Source organism: Rattus norvegicus, chromosome 4 (genome assembly GCF_036323735.1).
Source record: "Rattus norvegicus strain BN/NHsdMcwi chromosome 4, GRCr8, whole genome shotgun sequence".
Lineage (NCBI taxonomy): Eukaryota > Metazoa > Chordata > Mammalia > Rodentia > Muridae > Rattus > Rattus norvegicus.
The window spans coordinates 162,106,469-162,128,873 of NC_086022.1; the positions used below are offsets into that span (position 1 = coordinate 162,106,469).

Consider the following 22,405-nt stretch of genomic DNA (forward strand, 5'->3'; position numbering starts at 1 on the left):
AGTGTGCACACGTACAGATGCAAATTTTCTTAAGCAAAGATAATGTGAATATGTCTGTTCAAGAGATCCACAGATCAAACCTAAAGCAGTGGAAGGTGTCGGTCCTGAGCTCCGCAGCAGACACGTACAATATGAATGGCTGCTAGCGTGCTTGCTGAGGGACGCGCATTGCTTGTTTGTCTGTTCATTCATTTTCAAAGGGCTTTGCTTTCCACATCAGAAGGTGGGCAGGGACTATTTCATGTGTGTTTGCTTTACCTATTCATCACAAAGCCCTTTGTGTGGATTTTTTACAATGAAGAAATGTACACTCTGAGAGGTTGAGTAACTTAGCTCAAGTTCCCTGGACAGTAAGAGGTGCAGCGAGATATGAACACTCTTCACAACAACTTCTGCTGTTTCCTCAAGACACGCAGAAGAAAGCTTTCTCGTTTTCTCTGTTCTTAATCTCAGATCTTCCGTTTAGGTCTTCTCTCTTCCTCTCTGAAATACATTTAGGAAACTTTCCTCCAATGAGGGCTGCCATGGCAGCCCTTGTTCTTGTCCTTGGCTAACGCCGTTGTTTCTCTTGTTCTGGGCAGATACGGTCTTCACATGGTGGAGGGGTTTCACCATCCTCCTTTGGAATGTTCGTTGCTGACGAGAAGCAGGTTACTCAAATGTGAACCACTGTAATGTGACAAAGCCTTCTCGTTGCTTATAAAACATTCTCTTGGGAGTGCGGAGGTGACTCAGTGGGGAAAGTGTTTACTGCAGAAGACTGAGGGCCTGAGCTCAGCTCTCTAGAACCCTGTGACAGTGCAGACTGGTAATCTCAGCACTAGGGGAGGAGGGGGAGGTCAGGGAGAGCGAGAGGATCCTGGGGCCACATTAGTCCGCCAGTCTATCCAATCAGGGAGCGCCAAAGTCATTGAGACCTTGTCTCAAAAAAAACGCTTTCTTCATTCTGCTACTTAGCAAGCTTTCTTACTCTTACACAGTTCAGTGCCCCTTGCCTAGAGGATGGTGCACATCCCACAATGCACTGGATCTTCCTACATAATTAACAATCAAGTCACAGAGATGCCCACCCAAGTCAGCCTGATTTAGGCAATCTCACATTCAGGCTCTCCTCCCAGGCGATTATAGATTGATTGTGGTAAGTTGACATTTTAAACCAATCATTGCAAGGATTGGAACGATGGCTCAGCAGTTAAGAATGACTACTGCTCTCTCAGAGGACCTGAACTCAGTTCCCAGAAACCCAGTGGGTAGCTCAAAAGCCACAACTCCAGCCCCAGAAAATGGGCACCTTTGGTTTTTGTCAGCCCCTGTACTCACACACACGTAGACACACACATACACACACATGCACAGACACACACAGACACAGACATGCACACACACTCACATGCACACACACACACACACATACACTTCGGTCTTTGTCAGCCACTGTACTCATGTACATAGATATGCACACACACATACACACACACCACCATCACCACCACCACCACCACCACCACCACCACCACCACCACCACCACCAACAACAACAACAACAACAACAACAACACCTAACTAACCTACACACAAATAATTAAACAACACCTAACCAGGAAATGGGGCTATGCTACAAACCCTCAGAGCCCACCCACAGTGATCTACTTCCTCCAGTCAGACTACCTCAAAAAGTTTCCATAACCTTTTGAAACAGTGTCACTTTCTGGGAACCAAGTGTTCAAATACATGAGTCTATGGGAGGGAGTCATTTCTAATTCAAACCTCAACAGACATACCTGAAATTTTTGTGTGTGTAGCATTCAAAATGTTCTCTACTCGTTATTTTGAAATGCTAAGGTAGTTTTTATCTGCTATAATTGTCCTACTGTGCTATAGAGCATTAGAAATAATGACACGTTCTTGCTTCCTGTTACTGTAACACATACTTTGGGCAATCAGCCTGGAGAGACACAATTGATTTTGACTCGTGGCTTTGGAGGTTTCTGTCCCTGATGGCTTGGTCCTTCTGCTCTTAAGTATGTGACAAGGCCATGCCTCTTATCAGGGGGCGTATGGCAGAATGAAGCCCCCTCCTCACGTTCCAGAGGATAAGGGATGATGGGGAGTCAGGAGAGGAGGCTGGTGCTGGTTTTTCTGTTGAGTAGCTGTTGGCTCTGAAGACAGGCAAGCGGCTGGGCTAGCAGTGGGACGATCCTGGTGAACTCAGTAGGCACAGTTCCGTGCAGGGGTGCAAGCAGAAGCCAGAAGTATGTGCAGGTTTAGTCTGTCAGTGGGAACATCTGTCTGTCTCGGGCTTTCTCCTGGATGCTGAGGTATAACCAACAAGCAGGATATAGGTGAGCCCATAGCAGGTAGCAGAGAAGCCACAAGACAAGGACCAGGGACACAATAGCTGTAAGAGCCTGTTCTCTCTGCACACCAGGTGTGCTGCTCCAGTGACCGTGCTGTTCATGAGCTTAGTCACTTCCCAAGTGCAGCCCTGCACCCTTTGACAAGCATTTCCCTGTGTGTGCCCACCCCAGACATTGGCAACCACTCTTGTAGTTTTTTCTATAAGTTTAGCATTCTATATCTTACACAAAAGTGAGACTAACAATATTATCTTTCTCTGTGTATGTTGGTGTATAGTGCATATGTGTTTGAGTATACAAGTGCATGAGTGTGTGAGTGTACAAGCACATGTATGGGTGCACAAGTGCATGTGTATATGAATGCACAAGTGCATGTATGAATGTACGAGTGCATGTGTATATGAGTATACAAGTGCATGTATGAATGTACGAGTGCATGTGTGTATGAGTGTACAAGTACATGTGTATATGAGTGCACAAGTACATGTGTGTGTATGAGTGCACAAGTGCATGTGCATATGAGTGTACAAGTGCATGTGTGTATGAGTTTACAAGTACATATGTGTGTATTTTTACAAGTGCATGTGTGTATGAGTTTACAAGTGCATATGTGTATGAGTGCACAAGTACATATGTGTGTATGAGTTTACAAGTACATGTGTATATGAGTTTACAAGTGCATGTGTGTATGAGTGCATAGTGTATGTGTGTATGAGTGTACAAGTGCATGTGTGTATGAGTTTACAAGTGCATGTGTCTTTGAGTGCACAAGTGCATATGTGTATGAGTGTGCATATGTATAGGTCAGAGGTCAACATCATGTGTCTTTCTCGGATGCTCTACATCATATTTTTTGAGACAAAGTCTCTCACTGAACCCAAAGTTCATTAATTCAGCTTGACTGGATGACCAGCAGGTCCCAGAGGAGTGTGTGTGTATGTGTGTGTGTGTGTGTATGTGTGTGTGTGTATATGTGTGTGTGTATGTGTGTGTGTGTGTGAGAGAGAGAGCCAGAGAGAGAGAGCGAGAGAGAGCGAGAGAGAGCGAGAGAGAGCGAGAGCGAGAGAGAGAGAGAGAGAGAGAGAGAGAGAGAGAGAGAAAGAGAACTACTTTATTCCCCTGTCAGTGGACATGGAGGTTGTTTCCTATCTGTGTTATTGATTATAGTGCTGCAAATCAACAAGAAAGTATAGAAATATATTTGAACCATTGGATTATTTTTTCATTTGGTCAAATAGTTATATACTTTTTTTCTGAATAATCTTCCTACTATCTTCAAGACTTCATTTATGAATCCCTGGAGCACAGAAAAAATGTAATGTATCAGAGGAGGTACAAAATGTTTCATAAATAACAGAATTTGAACATGTTGTAGCATGTCCCATTGTATGGTAAAATGGGTTCCAGTGGGAAATGACCAAAGACCCTGATACAGAAGGAAAGAAAAGTAGAGTATGTGATATCAAAGTCTGTGGATGCTACAATCAGAACCATGTGCTGGTGACCCTGGAATAGGATCTTAGGAACTTCTGAGTATATATACATCACCTTGGATAATCTCAGCTGTGGGTTCCCAAAAGAAAATTCAACTCACTGAATTTAAATGACAATAGTTACTACATAGACTGCTGGAGGCTGAGGAAAGTGAACAGGAGTGTCGGCTCAGTGGCTTCGGATTTCTCCTGTTCTGCCCCTGTGCTTCTGCCTCTTGGTCACAATGTGGCTGCAGAAGCCGTGCTTAATGTATGAGACCAGCCAACATCCATCAGAAGAAGGAACCAGGTGAATGTTGCCTGGAGCTCCCCTGCTAACCTTCTTATGTCTCATGCTGGGAGAAAAGGTCAGAGCTCAGCCTACCTTGTTGACAACCAAGGTCTTATTTGTTTTCATAGGCTGAGACTCTGGGGCAGAGATGAGGTTGCCACCCTGTGTGGTGAGTCCAGAGTGTGTGAGAAAAGAAGAAGGGATGGCTGGAATTGTTTAGGCAAGCAGAGCTGTCTGTCTCAAGCCTGCTCAGCGGCTCCAAGTCTGTTCCACCCTGACAGTCAACAGTGAATTTCTCGAAGTCAGAGCAAGGAACCCTTTCCTCTGTTCTATCCACAGCCAGTGTACTGACCTCAGCTGCCCTTCAGGAGGCTGACTGCTTATCAAGGCGGGACAGCAGCGGCGACCTGCTGCTCTTCTTCCATGAGCCCAACCTGGACGTCTAGTGAACACTTGACTCTGCCATATCTCTCCATCTGGGAGCATTTCCAGAGGACCCTCAGGCTCAGAAGCCGTTCCAGTTGAGTCCAGGCAAGTGCGCACCTGGGTATAAGGCTTCCTGGGAAAGGTGGGTTTTATGGGATGTCAGATGTGCTAAAAGCTGGGACAGATAAATGCTCTGAATGTCAATAAGGGGTTCCTCCCTCCCTCCCTCCTTCCCCCTCTTCTTCTTCTTCCTCCTCTTCCTCCTCCTCCTCCTCCTCCTCCTTCTTCTTCTCTCTCTCTCTCTCTCTCTCTCTCTCTCTCTCTCTCTCTCTCTCCCTCTCTCCCTCTCCCCCTCCTCTCTCGCCCGTGTGGGCATGCATGGGTGTGTGCAACTCTAAACCGTACTTCAGACCCATCTGTATCTTCTTCAGTCTCCTTGAGAGAGTCCCTTAGTGCTACAAATGGGTCCTCAAACCCTCCAAGCCGTACCTCCTCCACCAGGAAGAGTGAGCTGGTAGGAAGCTAATGGGGAGACTTGGACCAAGGACAGCAGATAATGGCCGTAGGCGGGGTGTCCTCGACATCTGACATCTTAAGACACTTGCCCAGAAGTCCTGGCAAGTGTGCCTCTGCCGACACTGGTTTGGGGAGCAGCTAAAATGAGAGAGGGTAGGAAATGGAACCCAGGAGGGGACAGCATGGTGGGAGACATGGCTGAACCCAGCAGCCAGGCTAGAATATATGAGCTGAGATTCATTTTCCCCTCATGATGGTGTTGTATTTTATTTCTCCCTGGAATCTTCCATTAGAATGTCAATCCCTTTAGAGCAGTTGGTGAACTCTGGTATTTCTCTTCTAATCTTCACGATGGCAGTATCCAATTATGATTTCTTGAGCAGCTACTATAAAACATAGTCGGGCAGGTCAAGACCCTAGAGTTTCCCTTCCTGGTGCTGTCATCAGTCTCTGTTGAGCACACGACAGGACAGTCAGCAGGCCTGAGGTGACTCTGAGCTTGTCTCTCCTAGAGCTGTTGTAACAATACAAGCTGGGTGATTTACAACACAAACATCCTGTCCCTCAAAGCAGGAGGCTGAAAGTGTGAAATCAAGGTGCCTCCCAGGGTCTTGCTCTCCCTGTGATGCATGGATGCCCCTCCTAGGCACAAGTGGTTTATTGTACATCAGTGACAAGCCAAGGTGTCCCTTAGCTTGCAGTCATATTGCTCTAATTTGTCTCTGTCCCACATGATATTCTAGAATCTCTCTCTCTCTCTCTCTCTCTCTCTCTCTCTCTCTCTCTCTCTCTCTGTGTGTGTGTGTGTATGCGTGCGGGAACATGTGCACGCCCAGTGTGTGACAGCTCATAAGAACGCAGTCTAGTTTGCTTAGGGGCCCCTTCTACTCCAGTATGACCTCAGCATCACTACTTGTACCCAACAACCTACTTTCGAAATGAGACTGCATTCTGAGATACTGGGGTGACCTCTGAGATTGCATTCTGAGATAGTGGGGTGACCACTCTTGACTACACGAGAGTCTCTTCTTTTTGAGGTCAGAATTCAGACCAAGAACATTAATTTGTTCACAGTGACAAGAAGAGGGATATACAGATGTGTCTACGGGTAAATGTTACCAGTGTCCTTTTGTACTTTCCGCGAGAATCAGAGAGAAGAAAACCAGAAGGAGCAAGGGGCCTCTGGTCCTGGTCTGGAAATGAGTGTGCTACAGCTGGTTTCAGGGAGGCACCCCACCATACCATGATCTGGAGGAGAACCAGTACCTTCCTCTCGCTCCCCCGTCACAGGACAAGTAGGGCTGTGGGGGTGTCCCTTACCCCTGGGGGAGAAGAGCTACTGGGCTCAATTAGTGCCCTACTAGGCAATCCAGAGAGTTCCAGATAACAGACACGAATACAAAACCTGCTGCCCCCCAAACCTAAAGTTCAGTCTCTTGGCTGCCAGTTTTGCTCCCTAACATTTGGGAAATCCTCCGTGCAAAGGGCCTGAGGCCACCAGCCTCTCTGAAGCCTGGCGGTGGGTTCCTTTCACAGTTTATTGAATTCTCAGGCACAGCGGTTGAAAAATCAACTGCCTTTTACGGAGATTTTGTCCCTCCCTCATTTATGCATTCTGACCTGCCCCTCGTAGGTTTTCAGTGGTTTCTTATGTATCCTTCTAGACTTGCTTTTAAAGATATATTTTATTGTTATTATTATTATTATTAGCGTGTGTGTGTGTGTGTGTGTGTGTGTCACAATGCACAAGTGAAGCCCAGTTCTCTCCTTCAACCAGACCAGTCCTAAAGCTCAAACTCAAGTCATTAGACTTGGTAGCAGGACCCTAGGCTGGCACCAAACTCATCATCCTCCTGCCTCTACCTGCCTGCTGCTGGGATCGCAGTTGTGAAGTCCTACCGCACCATCCATGCTTCGTTTGCACCTCACCATTTCCTACTTAACTCATCCTGTTTTCTTCCTCATTTTCTTTGATTTGTTGGGACAACGTCTTATGTAGGCCAGGCGGACTCAGAGCTCACTCTGTAGCCAAGACTGGCCTTGCTTGCTGGGATTACACGTGGTGACTGAACCCAGGGCTCTGTGCATTCCTTGGCAAGAACTCTGCTAACTGAGCTGCATCTGCCTCCCCATTGCGTAGGACCCCCCCTCCCCGTACAGCCGACATGGTTTCTGTCGTTTAGTGTTATAGGCAACGCTGCCCCAGTTTACTGGCTCCTTTATCATGTCTGAATATGTATAATATTTAACATTTCTGAGTTATCTTTGAAATAGCCAAAGGACCCAGAATTTGGCTTCCTGTAGCACTCTAACAGCTGGCAGAGCTGAATACCGCTTGTCTCTATAAATACTACGAGCGAGCCTACTTCCAATCGACAACTTCCCTACCACCTCTTCCAGCATCTCATGGTTGGACCAGTGCTGATGGCCTGTTGGCACTGCAGTGTGATTAAGAATGAAATGAATCTGAATGCTTACATCATTCACGGTGGAAACTGAGAGCCAAGCCGGCTGATGTACTCAGCCCCCGAGCGGGAAGACTGGCTTCTCTGTAAATGGGGTTCTAACTCACCTGACTAGCTGGGCCATCTCGGGCTTTGTCTGAAACCCTGAACTTGCTTTATGTCCCCAGGTCCATACTCTCAAGGGAAGGAGAGGAGGCACTGGGTTGTCTGGCTGCTCTAGAACAGTCTGGGAAGTGGCTTAGTAACCAGCGATAAAAATGGGTAGAACTGCGTGTTACTTGTTTCTCTCGTTGCTGCAATCAAATATCTGAAGAGATGTAATGTAAAGGCAGGAAGATTTATTTTGGCTTCCGGCGGGGAAGGCATGCAGGAGCACTGGCTTCTATTGTTGGGGGTGGCAGCCTGTGGTAACATGGCTTGCTCCCTTCATCCTAGGGAGCAGAGAGCTTTGGCCAGCCCCCCCCCACCCCCGCTGTCAATTAAGCACCAAGTCTAAAAGGTTCCAGAACCTTCCAAGGCAGCATCAGCAGATGGGGACAGAGCATCCAAACACCCTCGCCCATGGTAGGCAGCCTGAGCCTCATGAGGGCGGATGTTAGACAAGTGAACAGCCACAGCAACTTTTGACCACTACCCATAGCTCACACTAGACGGGACGAGAATCCGAACCTGTATTTTTCTGACTCTACAGCTTGATGCTTAAGAAAACGAAGCCTGTGCCTCACAGGGTGGGGAGGGGGGAAGAAAGTATGGTTTACAAGTATACCTCTTACTCTCTGAGGATATCATCAGTGATGCCATGCACCTGGGTGACAGTGGCCGTGATGAAGTTAAGAGCGTCTCTGAGAATTCAGGACATGCCGCCAAAGAAGGCCTCTGCACTTACCCTTTGCAATCTGTCACTTTTATAGTTTGCTTCACTGCCTCTTTGCTCCCTCAGAGCCCAGACATATTGAGCAAGCTCTGCATGCCAGGCCCCTTGCTGGACTTGAGAGCCAAGATGAGAGAGTCACATCCTCGTGCTCAAGGCTCTTTTAGGACAGTGCGACAGAACATGGAGCTGCTGCCAGGTGGCCTTGGAGTGGCAGGCGTGTGTCAGCTGGGTCCTGAAGGAAGCAAAAGCAAAAGATTCACCCTGAAGTCAGGAGGCGGGGCAGTTCCTGGCTGTCTTAAGACTTTAAACAATGCATGGTGAAGGAAGGAAGTGAGGGCCCCGGAAGTGGTGGCCTTAAGCTAAGGTGTTGAGCCATCCTGCCCACAGCGCTGATGGCTGTCCATGACAAAGGGACAATGCCACCGCTGTGGACGCTGTGAGCTCCCTGGAGACTGGCTCAGCCGGGTCAGAAATATGGGCTAAGCCTGACTTCAGTTTTTCTCATTCCTGATTGATTGATTGTTCAATCAATCCCTACTTCAGCCTGCCAGCTGGGTGGCCTCCTCGTTGGACACTCATGAAGGTAATGCCACCCAGACAGCCACTAGGCAGAAGGGAGGAGGAGGGTCAGACCTGGAAGGCATGACAGATGGGTCCAGGGACGGGAACTTCAGGCTCACTGGCCTGGGCTGCTTGCTGCTGTGGTGGTTCTGAACTGATGCTCCGCCCCCTCCCTCAACCCCTCCCCCAGCCCCCAATTTGCATGCAGCAGCAGCTGGAGTCTGTGGTTATCTTTGAGTAACTGGGGTTTTGCTTTAGGTGCTCCCCCACCCCCAGTGTGGCATTAACATACCACAACAGCCTGCAGACAGAGCTGCTGGGGAGGGAGCCTGCTGTTCTTAGACAATGCTCTGGTCCTGCAGCTGCTGCTGGCGCTGGCAGGGGCACTGTAGAGAATGAACGTGCTGAAACGAACAGCCTCAGAGTGATTGCTGAGGTCCCTTCCTGGCTCTTCAGAGGAGAGGGAAATTAGAATGTACTTGTAGCACGTTGAAAGGGACCACAGAGTCCCCATGGGTTCAGACCATAGACATTTCTACTGTGCGCCTCTGTGTTGATTGTCACATGGTGACCATGATGTACCCTGTACCCTCCCTGTTCTCATGGAACCAGAGACAGGAAAGGGATCGAAATACAGGGCTTACCTGACCTTTCCAGCTTTGCTCCTCAGAGAAATTAACTGTGGTCCTAATGAGGTTGGTGCTGCCCCCTAGAGGACAGAGTTATGAATTGTCAGAGAAGTTATGCCAGAAGCCCAGGTTTGTTTAGGGAAGAAGTCTAAATGGCAAAAGGACAAAGTCTTGAGATAGTGGTATCCTTCCCCCTCTCACGAAGTCTGTCTAGAGTAAAGCATTTCCGAATACTTGTTGAACTGAAAGGCCCCCGTGGAGCGTGCAGTTCCCGTGAAAGCGGGAAGCCACCCACTGGTTTAGAGCATCAGAGTGGAAATACTTCAGAAGTTGTTAGGGTCAGAGTCTGCGTTCTGGCAGTGCCGCAGCCTGTCCACTTGCCCCTGGTATGACAATGAAAGAGACAAATGAGGAGAAAGAGCTCAGTGGGCAAAGTGCTTGTGAGCCTGAGTTCAATCCCAGGATTCACATACAAAGCTGGGCTTGTGTGGCAGCGGCAGCCCCTTGTGATCTCAATGCTCAGGAGACAAAGATGGGCAGAGCCTTGGGGATGGGCACTCACTGGCCAGCCAACCTAGCCTAATTGGTGAGCCCCCGAAATATCAAATATCAAAGTGGACATCTCCTGAGGGAGGATGCATGAGATTGAGCCCCACAAGCACACACACACACACACACACACACACACACACACACACACACGAACATGCACACACACACAAAAGACTTGTTCAATATGGTCAAACCAGAATTGGAACAACAACAAAAGGGCCCTGTGCTCCCGCAAACTATCTTCAGGTCTTGACATAAGGTTTACTTAAATGGAGCTAAGGTAGGTGTCGCCCCCCACTTATTCCCACCATTGACAACGTCAGATTCCTCACTCCAGTTTGTCCTGTCAAGTAGTCTGCTAAGTTTCCAGATCTGTGGTGTCTTCCTGGGAGATTAGCTCCACCTCTCATGGCTCTAGGTTTCTCTGTGTAGCCCCATCTGTTCTGGAACTAACTCCATAGATCAGGCTGGCTGTGAACTCCTGAGTGCTGGGATCAAAGGCCATGCCACATCATAGCACGTGACCGTGGTACTTTACTTGTATATGAGGCTTAGCCCATGTGTGTGACTAACACACTTCTCTGCTTTTACCTTCATAGTTACTTCAGTAAAGGCTGCTTCCTCCTTCCTCTCTTCCCAGAGGCTGGGAAAGGCCTCGCCATCCCTTAGTCTTACACGGAAGCAGCAAATCCCGTTGCCTTCTACATGGATCCACTACCTTACTTCTTATGGGGCGTCTTACATCCAGTCTAAATGCGTCCGTCATCAGGGTGTGTATGCAGTGACTGTTCTGTCACACGTCTCAGGGCAGTCATTATGGCCGTCTTCATATTGATGTATGTGCTATTTAAAACTGTGAATTTGGGGGCTGGAGAGGTGGCTTAGCAATTGAATGCTCTGGCATTTCTAGAGGACCCGTATTCAATTCCTAGCACCCACGTGGTGGCTCACAAACATCTGTAACTCCAGTCTCAGGGGATCTAACCTCCTCTTCTGGCTCTGTTAGCATGCAGTATACAGACATACATGCAGGTAAAACACCTATACATGTAAAAATAAACTACACAAAATTTAAAGGAATTTTAAAAGTTTCCCTCTTCATACTTCATTCAAGGCTAAATGATGGAGAGATCAGAACTCGTTTATCTAGGAATTTTAACGTAGGAGGTAAAACGTGGGTGTTCCCAAATATTTGCCATGGAGATGGAGCCCTTGGGATAGTTAAAGAATCTCTCAGGTGGGCAGCGTTCTGTGCAATGTTTATGGAGCGGTAGCTGATTGCCTGAGGTTGCGCATCTGAGTTTGACTCTGTTGCTAACTCAGATCCTTAGGCAGCCATGCAGTCAGCTCACACGGGCAAGCTTTACTGTCCCACACTGGTGGTTTCATGAAAGTGGACAGAGCATTTGTGTCCCATGCCCTGAAGGATTCCTGATAATTGCAGCACCGTCGGGAAGGTCTGAAGATGTCTTGGGAGTAAATTCTGTAGCCTTCCTCCAAACTTCTCCAAAGGGATTATTGTATCCCGTCTTCAGGCCAGCAGCTTGAGAACAGCTAATCTGGTAGTGTACCTAGTTAGCGATCAGCTAACCTGGTAGTGTACCTAGTTAGCAATCAGCTAACCTGGTAGTGTATCTAGTTAGCGATCAGCTAACCTGGTAGTGTACCTAGTTAGTGATCAGCTAACCTGGTAGTGTACCTAGTTAGCAATCAGCTAACCTGGTAGTGTACCTAGTTAGCAATCAGCTAACCTGGTAGTGTACCTAGTTAGCGATCAGCTGGTTATCTCGTATGTGGAGGCATCTCCGGGATGAGGGACTGCAGCTTCATGCCCTGTTTCCCGCTGGCTTACACAGTGAAACTTTCATTAACGATACCCAGGAAGCAGATTTCTTTCTAACTTCAAGGCTGGCTCAGCAGGAGAGGAGCTGAGAAGCTTCCAGACTGCTAAACAGGAGCTCACAATCCGCATTAGTGGATCTAGTACTCCCACACTTAATTTGGAACAGTGAGCTCAGAAAGGGCCAGTAGTGTAGAAGCAGTGATGTCACCTGAGAATGACATTGCCTTCTAAACGTGCATGGCAAGAAACATCGAGGAACTGCAATGCCTTGACCAGGGTCAGGACCTGGTCAGGGGGCAGGAGGAAGAGCGCAACAGACACATTATTCTTAGTCTCTGGTTGTGAGCTCTGCTGACGTTTGGTGACCCATTGTCCTAGAAATGAACAAGGATGTGGAAACACTCCTGTTCCATTTTCTCAGAGTAATATTTTTACTGAAGGAGGTGTCTTCCTTCCATGGATAGGTGGGGTGATCTGACACTGTCAGGTAGCTCCCTACTGCTTCCTCCTTCCTTCACTAATTGATTTCTCCTGCTTTCGTGCCCTGTGTGTGTGTGCATGAGCAGATGTGTGCATGTGTGTGTGTGCATGTGTTCGTGTGTGTGTGTGTGTAAATCTTGGTTCTGTCTATGAGAAGTAACTTGAATATTTTTCTCTCTGTCTGCTGTCTCCCTCTCCTGCTCCCATTCCCTCTAGACTTGTTCCTCCCCCAACCTAACCCTCGCCCTGCTGCCATAACTTATTCAGAGTTTGCACATGAAAGAACACATTCGATCTTTGTCCTATTCAACTTAGCACAGTGATCTCTCTGTCCACTCAGTCCCCTGCAGATGACACTTCTGTTCTTTATGGCAGAATAAACACCACCACGCACATGGCACACATGCCACGTCACATTTGTCACTCTGTATGTTGGTGACCAGGATCTAGACTGGCTCCATATCTTGGCCATTGTGACTAGTTCTGTAATAAACATACATGTGTCACATGTCTTTGTGGGTCCCTGGCATGAAATCTTTCCTGTATATGTCCAGGAGTATTATGTCTGGAAGAAGCGATAGTTTATTTCAGTTGGGTGTCCTCTGTCTTAATTTTGCTGTGCACAGACTACATCGAAGCTGTAGGTCTCAAGGACCAGTTTGGGGATCCCTGGATGGGAAAGTGGCAAGGTAGTGGTCATTGTGGACATCATCTTGCTTCTGGAAGCACCATTTTTGATCATTATCTTGGGTACAGATAAGGGTCTTTTCCATGAGACTATGGCATGGGGCTGAGATTAGAGATAGAGATAGAGCCAAGGCCAACACAAGGATCCTTGCTGATGTGGTAGCATTCCTTGGAGCACTTTCCCTGTGCCTCAAGGAAAGAGGGCCTGTGGAAGTCCAGCTGAGCAATAAATACACCTCCTCCTGCTTGGTAAACCAGAAGGCTTCCCCAGGGTGACTCGAGGGGTGGATAAAGGCATATGAACCAATGCCCTGAGCCACAGAGAGAAAACGGCCTGCAAGGAAAGGACATGGCAAACACTGGGCACTGATTGCTCTTTTAGGCTCAGCCACAGGAAACCATACTGAAGACAGGACAGATAGATCCTGACTTCGGAGGGCTCAGAGTCAAGCAGCAAGACATAGGCTATCTGACTTTACATACAAGGAATTGCTTAATTAACATGACCATAGAAATACCAAAGAGGGTGCTGGGTCTCAGTGCACAAGGACATATAACCAAAGGCCTAGCAGTGACTGCATAGACCCTCTTGTCCAGCCCAAACCATTTGTAGGTGAAATTTGAGGCTCAGAGCAGAGAATAAAATTATCAGAGGCGGTCTGGTCTGGTTGGCCACTGACATGGAAACCAAAGCCACTTTTGTGCCACCCCAACTGCATCCTAACCCTGCTTTCTCTGGAGCCAGGATGGATTGACATGTGTAGGGAGGGTCAGCTAAGTCTGCATCTTCATGGACTTGTTCAGACCAAGGGGTTTTTAATGAGGAATACAGTGGATACGAGACCAGGCAGATTCTGACCACATCCTGCCGAGAGGATCTACAGCCTTCTTCTACATATGCAGGAGCAATTCTAAGCAAGGGTTAATGCCTGTGGGTACCATGTATCCCTGTGTTGTCATTGGAGAGAGTAAACACAAAAGATGCGGTTGCTAAGAAACAAGTCAGCTCTCAGGTAGAGCAGAGCACCACACCTCCCAGCCCCTTTTCTGACATCTACTTTCTAGATGCCTGTGCTAGTCTGCATTAGGGTTCTTAAACCGTTTTCCCATGAGCCTTTTCACCTGACAACAAACTTTATGTGACCTGAATTTATAGATTATAAAATAAGAATACAAATCAAATATTTAAACCATAATGAAATTCACTTTAAAATAATTATTTGATGCATACAATCTTTTAATTTATTAAAGAGGAGAGAGACTTTGCATACCATTAAGACAGCTGTGTATGTTATTTTCACATTAAAATTAAATGTTGGCTGACTATTTGACATTGTACCTTTAATCGAGATTTTGATGTTATAATCATAACACTAAGGACACTCCCTCCATTAACACCCAGTACAAAAATGGCAGAAGTATTTTTAGGATGATTGCAGAAACCATTGGAAATTCTGTCCTATGTCCAGGCCCGAAATTCATTTGATGATATTTAAATGAAACTCAAGTCAGTAATTCAGACGCCAATTAGAATTTTAATGCTTTTTATTATTTGTGTGTGTGTGTGTGTGTGTGTGTGCGCGCGCGCACATATCACAGCATGTGCATGGAGATCAGAGGATATGTGTTGGGAGTTGGTTCTTTCTTTTACTGTGTGGGTTCAGAGGACTGAACTTGGGCAGTCAGCCTTGGCAGCAGACATTTTGGCTTCCTGAGCCATCTCACCAACTCCAAACACCAGTTTTTAAAAGCAAGCATCTAACACAATACAATTAAAAGCTATAATAATTTAACACACTAAGGGGTGGGATAAGGTAGTCTCAGTTCTCTGTAATTAAGCCATTATGTTCTATTAGAACAGAAAGTATCGCTTGGCAGGGGAGGCGCTGTCACCCACGACACAGTCAGGGTCTCACCCCTCAGGTATTTCTGGCTGCATTCTTCAGTGCTGCCCCATAGACCTTCACACTCAGTTACCCATCTCTGCGGGGCCGCAACCCCCATATAAGAAGAAGCTAGTCCGAGTCCTGGATCTAGACTGTGGCCCTGCACCAGTCTGGTCTCTCTGCTTCCCTCTCTTTAATTCCAGCCGCCATACTGTTTCCAGAATGCTCTGGACTGACTGTCTAATGACTGCGTGACCCCAGGCGTGTTACCTAACAGTTCAGGGCAGTGTGTGAAGGAGTATAACAGTATCTTACAGAGTCTGGGTAGGATTCATTTAGGCAACCGAAGTGTCTACCTTAGTGCCTGTCACACATTCCCACGTGAACTCCCATCCTGAAATCTACCCTACAATATGAGGATTTTTTTTCTTCTGCCTGGGTTCAGAGGAATGAACTCAGTCAGCCCTGGCTGCAGGCACCTTGAGCTTCTGAGCCATCCGATCAGCACCAATTTCTAAAGTCAAGCACCTAACACCACATGACTTAAATTCAGAGGATTAGGGTTCGGAGGATCCAGGAGCCTGTTGAAGTCTGCACGCGCTACTCACTGTGGTTCTAAAAATGAATGAGACGCAAGTGTAAACAGCCAAGTGCAACACAGTGGAGCTGATAGTCGTTAACAAGGAACACAAAGACCATGAGAATAAACTCTGAGTCACTTAGCACAGGCTTGACCCTGTCTCTCTGGACTCACCACTACCCTTCAGTCTATCCTGGGCCAGCACTAACTATCCAGTTCCCTTTTCCTGATTACATCCCATGCTTCTTCCCTCCCCCTGCCTCTTCTCATTGCTCCACTGGCCTGGCCTCGGCTTCCTTATTTTCTAGATGCCCAGCAAGCACCCCCCACTCCCCACTCCCCACCCCCCAGGTGACCCATTAATCACATCATTGTCCTTTATCTATCCTAAACTTTTTGAAAATTGTTTTATTATGAAAGTAAGAAATGTGTGTATGAAACAGTAAAGAAATTGTCTCCCACAAGCCTCGTAAACAACCACCATTCACATTGATTTTCTTCTATTTTGTCTCTTCGGTCTCTGTCCCTCTATCTCCCTCTCTTTCCCTCCCTCCCTCCTCTCTGTCTGGCTTCAGTTTATCATGTGCAATTATTTTAGTTGGGCTGTAAGTTACTGACAACAGGAGCGGGTAATTATATAACACAATGTTTTGGACTGGGGATTCTTCTGAAATGGCCAATAGGGTGAAGCCGCTAGGAAAATTTGTTTGGCTTTGGAGCCTGCTTAATTCCTGCTAGGAGGAAACTCTAGGAGGAAACTCTCTGGATTTAAATACCTGGAAGTCCTGGCTCGCTAACCCTTCTGCAGAGTGGCTAAGGAGAGGGACCAAACACAGACCAGGATCCAGCATCTGACTGAGCCCTGGCCCGTGATGTGAAAGTGGATTCTACATCTTGCTTCAGACTCTCCCCAGCCCCTGCCAGGTTTCTGGTCTTGCTTTAGGGTAACACCGGTTGATCTCGGTCACTTTAATCCCTTGTAATAGAAAGCGGGTTCTGAGTCCGTCCAGAGGGAGACCTTGAGGTTTTGGCGTTTGCACGCTCTTGCTTAGACTACAACTGAAGAGGCTCTGGGGCAAGGCTTGGAGGGGGAAATAATGGCCAGTTCTGAAAGCTCAGTGTGACTGGCCAGAACAGGTCAGGAGGGGAGCTCACTGCAGGCCACAGGGCAAAGGGAAGCAGCGGGTGCAGAAGGATAAAACGGCAGGAGATGCTCACAGCACCAGGATCCCTGGAGATGGAGAGGCTGTTAGGTCTTTTGAAACAGAATTTAGGCAGCTTCCTGGCGAGGCTGGCGTGGTGTGGGGAGCAGATGGACGGTGAGGAGCCTGCTCACGGTCTAAGCTCTTTCTTCAGGCATGGCGGACGTTTGTCATTTATATGTCTTTTTTTTTTTTCTTGAAAAGGAATGTGACCTTGCAAAGGCCATTTCTAGAATTTAAGATTTCTTAGGAAGGTTTATTGTGAGATTAAGGAGAAACTCCTTTTGACTTCTGATGAGAAGTTTGGGGATCGAGTCAAAGCAGGGCTTTGTAACTTACAGATTTGTAAATGTACAAAACACTGACCTGGGCTGGTGCTAAGAAACCTCCTGTTTTGGGAGCAGCAAAGAGAGAAGAGGGGAGAAGCTGGAGAAGAGAGGAGGGGAGGGAGGAGGGGAAGGGTAGTTCCCAGCCTAGATACACCACTGAAAAGAGCTGGAGGGGCGGAGTCTGGTGAGTTCATGGGTGTCAGCAAGGACAGGAGGAGCTGGTGGCCAGAAGGCCAAGTGTCTGGCCAAGATGGTGACTGGATTCAGCACCCATATGGCATAATGGGTAACAACTGTCAGTCACTACAGTTCCAGGGGATCTGGCCTCCCTGGGCACAGCATGCATGGTCCATAGATACTCATGCAGCAAAATATCCACACGCATAAAATAAATCTCGAAAGATTGAAAACAACAATGCAGGCAGCACACGGTAAACATCGGGTGTGTACCAGGCCCCTTGCTAAAGACCCCATGTGAGGTGTGTTTCATTACCTCCAAAATGACCTTAACATAGAGATCCTGTTCTTATAACATGTTCTGTGGCTAAAGTTACCTAAGATAACTGTTGTCAACCATACAGATGTTCAGTGGTTAAATCTAAAGTCCTGTGTTCTTTGAACCAAGAAAACGTAACAATACCCATCAGGGGGTCACATGGGAGCTGAGGCTCCCAAGTCTCCATGTAAGGCTCTCATCACCCATTTGAACGCTTCTCTGCCAAGCTGGAAGGCTTTGGAGAGAAAGGTGTCAACATGAAAGGGTACAGGCAAGACACCTGCATCCCCAGGCCTGGCCGTCCACCAGCTGTCAGGCAGGACCTGTAACTGCAGGCATGCTTTTATTGCAAATGAGATAGCATAACCTTTGACAGTCATATGGGAATGTTTGTGTATTGCAGATAAGAGAGTAACTCATAAATAATGCGTGTACGTGGCAGACATCTTTGTGGACCCTAAAAATGCCATATGGATGTTTTCTTGTTATCAGTGTTGACATCATTCAGCTGATGATGTACACAGGGAACTTACCATAGTCCTCCTTACAGAAACACGCTCCCTAGAAAATCTAATGGCAATGGAGAACATATTCTGAGCCAAATTATGAGTCCCTACGACACCCACGCCTGAGCACTGGGACAGTTCCAGGGGAGCTTGTGGAGTTACTGCAGTGTTCAGTGACCTCATTCGCCAGGAGTCTTCAGCATTGGCCACTGTGCCCAGTGCTGACACCAGGCTTCATGTTCAGCCTCAGAGAACCTTCGCTTCTCAGAGCACAGTTGAGAGATACGTAGGGACCTGACGACAAGCCCAGGACAGAAATCTAGCCTCCAACATCTGGAAGAGAAAGGGCTCAACCCCAAAGCCAGCTCCCCAGCCATTGCTCATACCTTCCCCAAATAGAATCGCTCCAAGGGCCTTCCAAGTCAGGGACTGCAGAGATGGCTCAGTGGGTAAAGTGCTTGCTGTGTGAGCAATGGGGTTCTGAGTTCCCATCCCTAGCTCGAACTTAAAAAGCCACACATAGTGGTGCACACTCGTAATCCCAGTGCTGGGAGTGCAGAGACAGGAGGATCCCTGAGGTCTGCTGGCCAGCCAGTCTAGCCAAATCTATGTGCTCCAGGTTCAATGAGAAACCTTGTTTTGGAAAACGGGAAGTTTGAGATGCAAACTAGGAAGAAGCATGATGTCAACCTCTGGCCTCTACGCTCACACACACTGGAACCTACGTGCCAAGTGCACACCTACTCAAGACAAAATGCAAACATCTCCTTCTCCAAATGATAGCCTTTCCATTCCAGCCACCGGCTGCCATCCCCACCCCACCCCACACACACCCCTGATGTCCTGCAGAACTGCTGTATCCTCCATTCATCCACCAAAGCTTATGTTGTTGTATTGTTGCGTTGTTACCAGCTGGCTTCGTCTTTTTTTTTTTTTTTTTTTTTTCTGGAGCTGGGGACTGAACCCAGGGCCTTGCGCTTGCTAGGCAAGCGCTCTACCACTGAGCTAAATCCCCAACCCCAGCTTCGTCTTAATCATAGGTTGTGCCCACCCCTCCCCCAATCCCTAGCCATCTGTGACCTCTCTACAAGACGAGATAATGGGAGATCTCATCAGCTGGGCAGTAGCCCCATCTTGTTCCAAAGAAGGCAGAAGGGACCTCCGTTTCATTCCTGGAGACCCACATGCTGATTTTAATTAACTTTTCATTTTGCCGTGCCCGCTATTTTTTCACGGAGAGCATGCATCTTTTGACAATCAGATGGTCTCTCACACTCTCACCGTCCACCTTTGAGGATCTGTCTGACTTCTCTTGGTATTATAGTCAGGGACAGGGTCTGGCTGGATCCAGAGTGAAGGGCTACTGTCCCAACCCAACTCTGCCTCCTCTGAGGCTGGCTGCTTGAGTATCCGCCTTGTACCTTTCTTTTACTTCGGTGACTCCAAGTCACATCAGTGACTGGGCGTTGGCAGACTTGGGGGAAAGATGAGTTCACTAAATGCAGTTGTGACTGGATCAGAGGCCAGGAGTCCAGAGGAGGGAGCTAGGTCCTGGAGCATCCTATTGGCTACTTCTGCATAGCTATGCCTAACACACACCCGACATAGACACAGTAGAGGAGGGAGGATACGTCTTGGCTCACTCTTTCAGAGGATTCAGTCCATGGGTTACTTAGTCTCGTGTTCTCCAGAGCACAGCATGGTGCCAGGAACTTGTAGTGGTCAGAACTCTTATCTCTTGACCTCATGGTGGTCAGGAGAGAGGGGGTGGGAGGGAGATAGGACCAGGGGCAAGATGTTATCGAGGACGTGCTCATGTGAATGACTTCCTCTCTGTAGACCCCACCTGCTAAAGTTTTCAGAATTTCAAAATACCACCACTCACTGGGGACCCAGGCGGCAACACCTGAGTCTGTGAGGGGCATTTGGCGTTCAAACCATAGCAGGTGTTTGGCAGCTTCCAGAAGGCATCAGCTGCAAAGAGAAGCTACAGCCGGCGTGTGGAATAACGGAACACACACTGGCCTAGAACAGAGGGGCTCAAGAATCCTCTTCACACACCAAGTCCTGTTTACTCTGTGACCTTGAGAAATTCTGTAGTGCTTGAAGGACATATTTTTGTGAAGTTGCCATGTAAACCTGGAAAGCAGCATCACCCTCTAGTCTGGTCTGCCTGTTTGGTTAAAATGTGTTTCTTATCCACTCGAGGTTGAGAGGCCAATCTTTTTATTTACAAAGATGTTTTTCCTCACCTTATTGTAAATACAGTAATAGGTAATAATAAGAAAGTAGAAAATAGAGATCAGTGGTTCTCAACCTTCCTCAGGCTGAGACCCTTTGATACAGTCCCCCCTGTTGTGGTGACCCCCAAGCATAAAATTACTTTTGTTGCTATTTCATAACTGTAATTTTGCTACTGTTATGAATTGTTATGAATTGGAAAGTAAATATCAGATAGACAGGGTCTCTGATATGCAACCCCTGTGAAAAGATTGTTTGATCCCCGTATGGGTCTCCACCCACACATTGAGACCCACTGACAATAGAAGGAGATCAGAACAATCTCTTTAAGATTCTTACCTGGAAAGAGCACTCTTGTTATTAAATGTCCCTACAGGTTCAGAGCTGAAGGTTTGGTCCCCAGCTGGCTTCGCTATTTTCAAAAGATTTGAAAACTAGGAGTTACTTCCTGGCTAGAGGAAGGAAGTCACTAGAGGCCAGTACTGCAGGCTGTATCTTATCTGCGGGCTCCTCTGTCTCTCTCCCCGTTATCTACATGAACTCACTAGAGTCCAGAACCAACAGATCTGGCTCACCACAGACTGAAAGCCCTTAAACCGTGAGACAACCCAAATCATTCCCCCTCACAGACAAAACATCCAAACAATGCAGCTATTAATGTCTTGTGGATGGCCCTTGTCATCCACCGAACAAGCAAGTCAGGTCCCTGCAGCTGGGAACAGGACCTCTCTTCTGTCTTCTCACTCCCTGTCTTTGCTGAGGGTTGCTGGTGAGGAAGCCTCCCCGCTGTGGTTGCTGCCAAAATCCTGTTAGCAAATCCGGTGAGTTGTGGGCTCAGCGAGCACCCGTAGGTGTCTTTTTCCCTCACCGGGAAAGTGCTTACAGGGCGTGTGTGTTTACTGCTTGTCACTCTCTAGCTTGTGCTTGCTGAGGGCACCTGCTGCTGACTCTGGCACGGGAAGTGTGTCTGCTCATGGTTAATGGTCTTGAACTGAATGAATGAGGACTGTAGCCTCATACAGAACTGGAATCACCTGGTGAATCTTTGCAACCTGTGGATTGAGTGGGTGAGCTCCAGGAAGGCCAGATTCTTCAGTACTCTCCAACCAGCCTCCTAGATCTAGCTGTGGCTTCCCCCTTGACTTTAGTGTGGAGAATGATAGTCTTCTAAGTGAGGTCATCTCTTAGTATAGCTAACTCCATTTTTATTGCTCCTCTGTCACTTCAGGCATGCTCTCGGTCCATGTGTCTTATCACAATGGCCAACACAGTCCGCAGCATTCTTTCCTAGCCAACACATTCCACACTGCTCTCTCCTGATTCAGTATTAACAGTCAAACTAACTATAGACAGCAAACCCACTCCTTTCCTACTCCTTCTGGAACTGTATTAGTCTATTTTGTGTTATTATTACAAAATAGCCTTTGCTGGGTACTCTTTGGAAAAAGAAATCTGTGTATGTAGTCCATTAACTGCAGCTGGATCAAATCAAAGTGATGGCGTCATGGAGGGATTGCTCAGCAGAGTCAGAGATCACACAGCAAGGCAGGAAGCAGAAAGCAGCTCAGGGCTCCGGCTCCGACTGTTGCTACAATATGCTTTTGTGAGGACTAACACCAGTCCAAGGGGTGTGCTTCCAATCACCTCCCATAGGTACCATGTCTTCACGGTCTCCCCACCTCAATAAGAGCACACTGCAGACCAGGTTTCCAAAATATAAGCCCTTGGGGGTCAACCACAACCAAATGACAGTGACTACTTTAGAGGGACGCTGCGTGGGTCTTTCTGGTAAAGCCCACTGCATTCCCGTATCAGTCAGGACCATGAATCTGGCTACGGTCTGCCACTCTGTCTTCAAGGTGAGTGTTGGTGCTGTGGGTAGCATCTGCAGATTGAAGGCAGTAATTTCAGGAGGGCTTGCTGAGATCTGGGCCTCTGGGGTGTAGTGGACCCCACTAGGCCAGGTTAGGGTTGCTAAGCAGGCTTCCCTGTGCAGTGCCCTGACTGTCCC

At 47.7% G+C, this 22,405-nt stretch overlaps 1 protein-coding gene across 4 annotated transcripts in view; it reads left to right on the plus strand.

Annotated features, from left to right (window-relative positions):
• Cracr2a (calcium release activated channel regulator 2A) overlaps positions 1 to 22,405 on the plus strand; it is a 113,680-nt gene that overhangs the window by 12,222 nt on the left and 79,053 nt on the right. Inside the window, exon 2 of one of the 4 annotated variants that reach the window (XM_063286981.1) lies at positions 4,461 to 4,652. Coding sequence is in view for 2 of the 4 variants with exons in the window: in XM_006237508.5 (XP_006237570.1) it covers positions 8,980 to 8,985 (6 nt within the window). In the remaining 2 variants the exon portion in view is untranslated. Of the gene's footprint in view, positions 1 to 4,460; positions 4,653 to 8,734; positions 8,986 to 22,405 lie in introns of those variants that run through there. The other 3 variants (XR_005503914.2, XM_006237508.5, XM_006237505.5) reach the window with 3 other exon arrangements.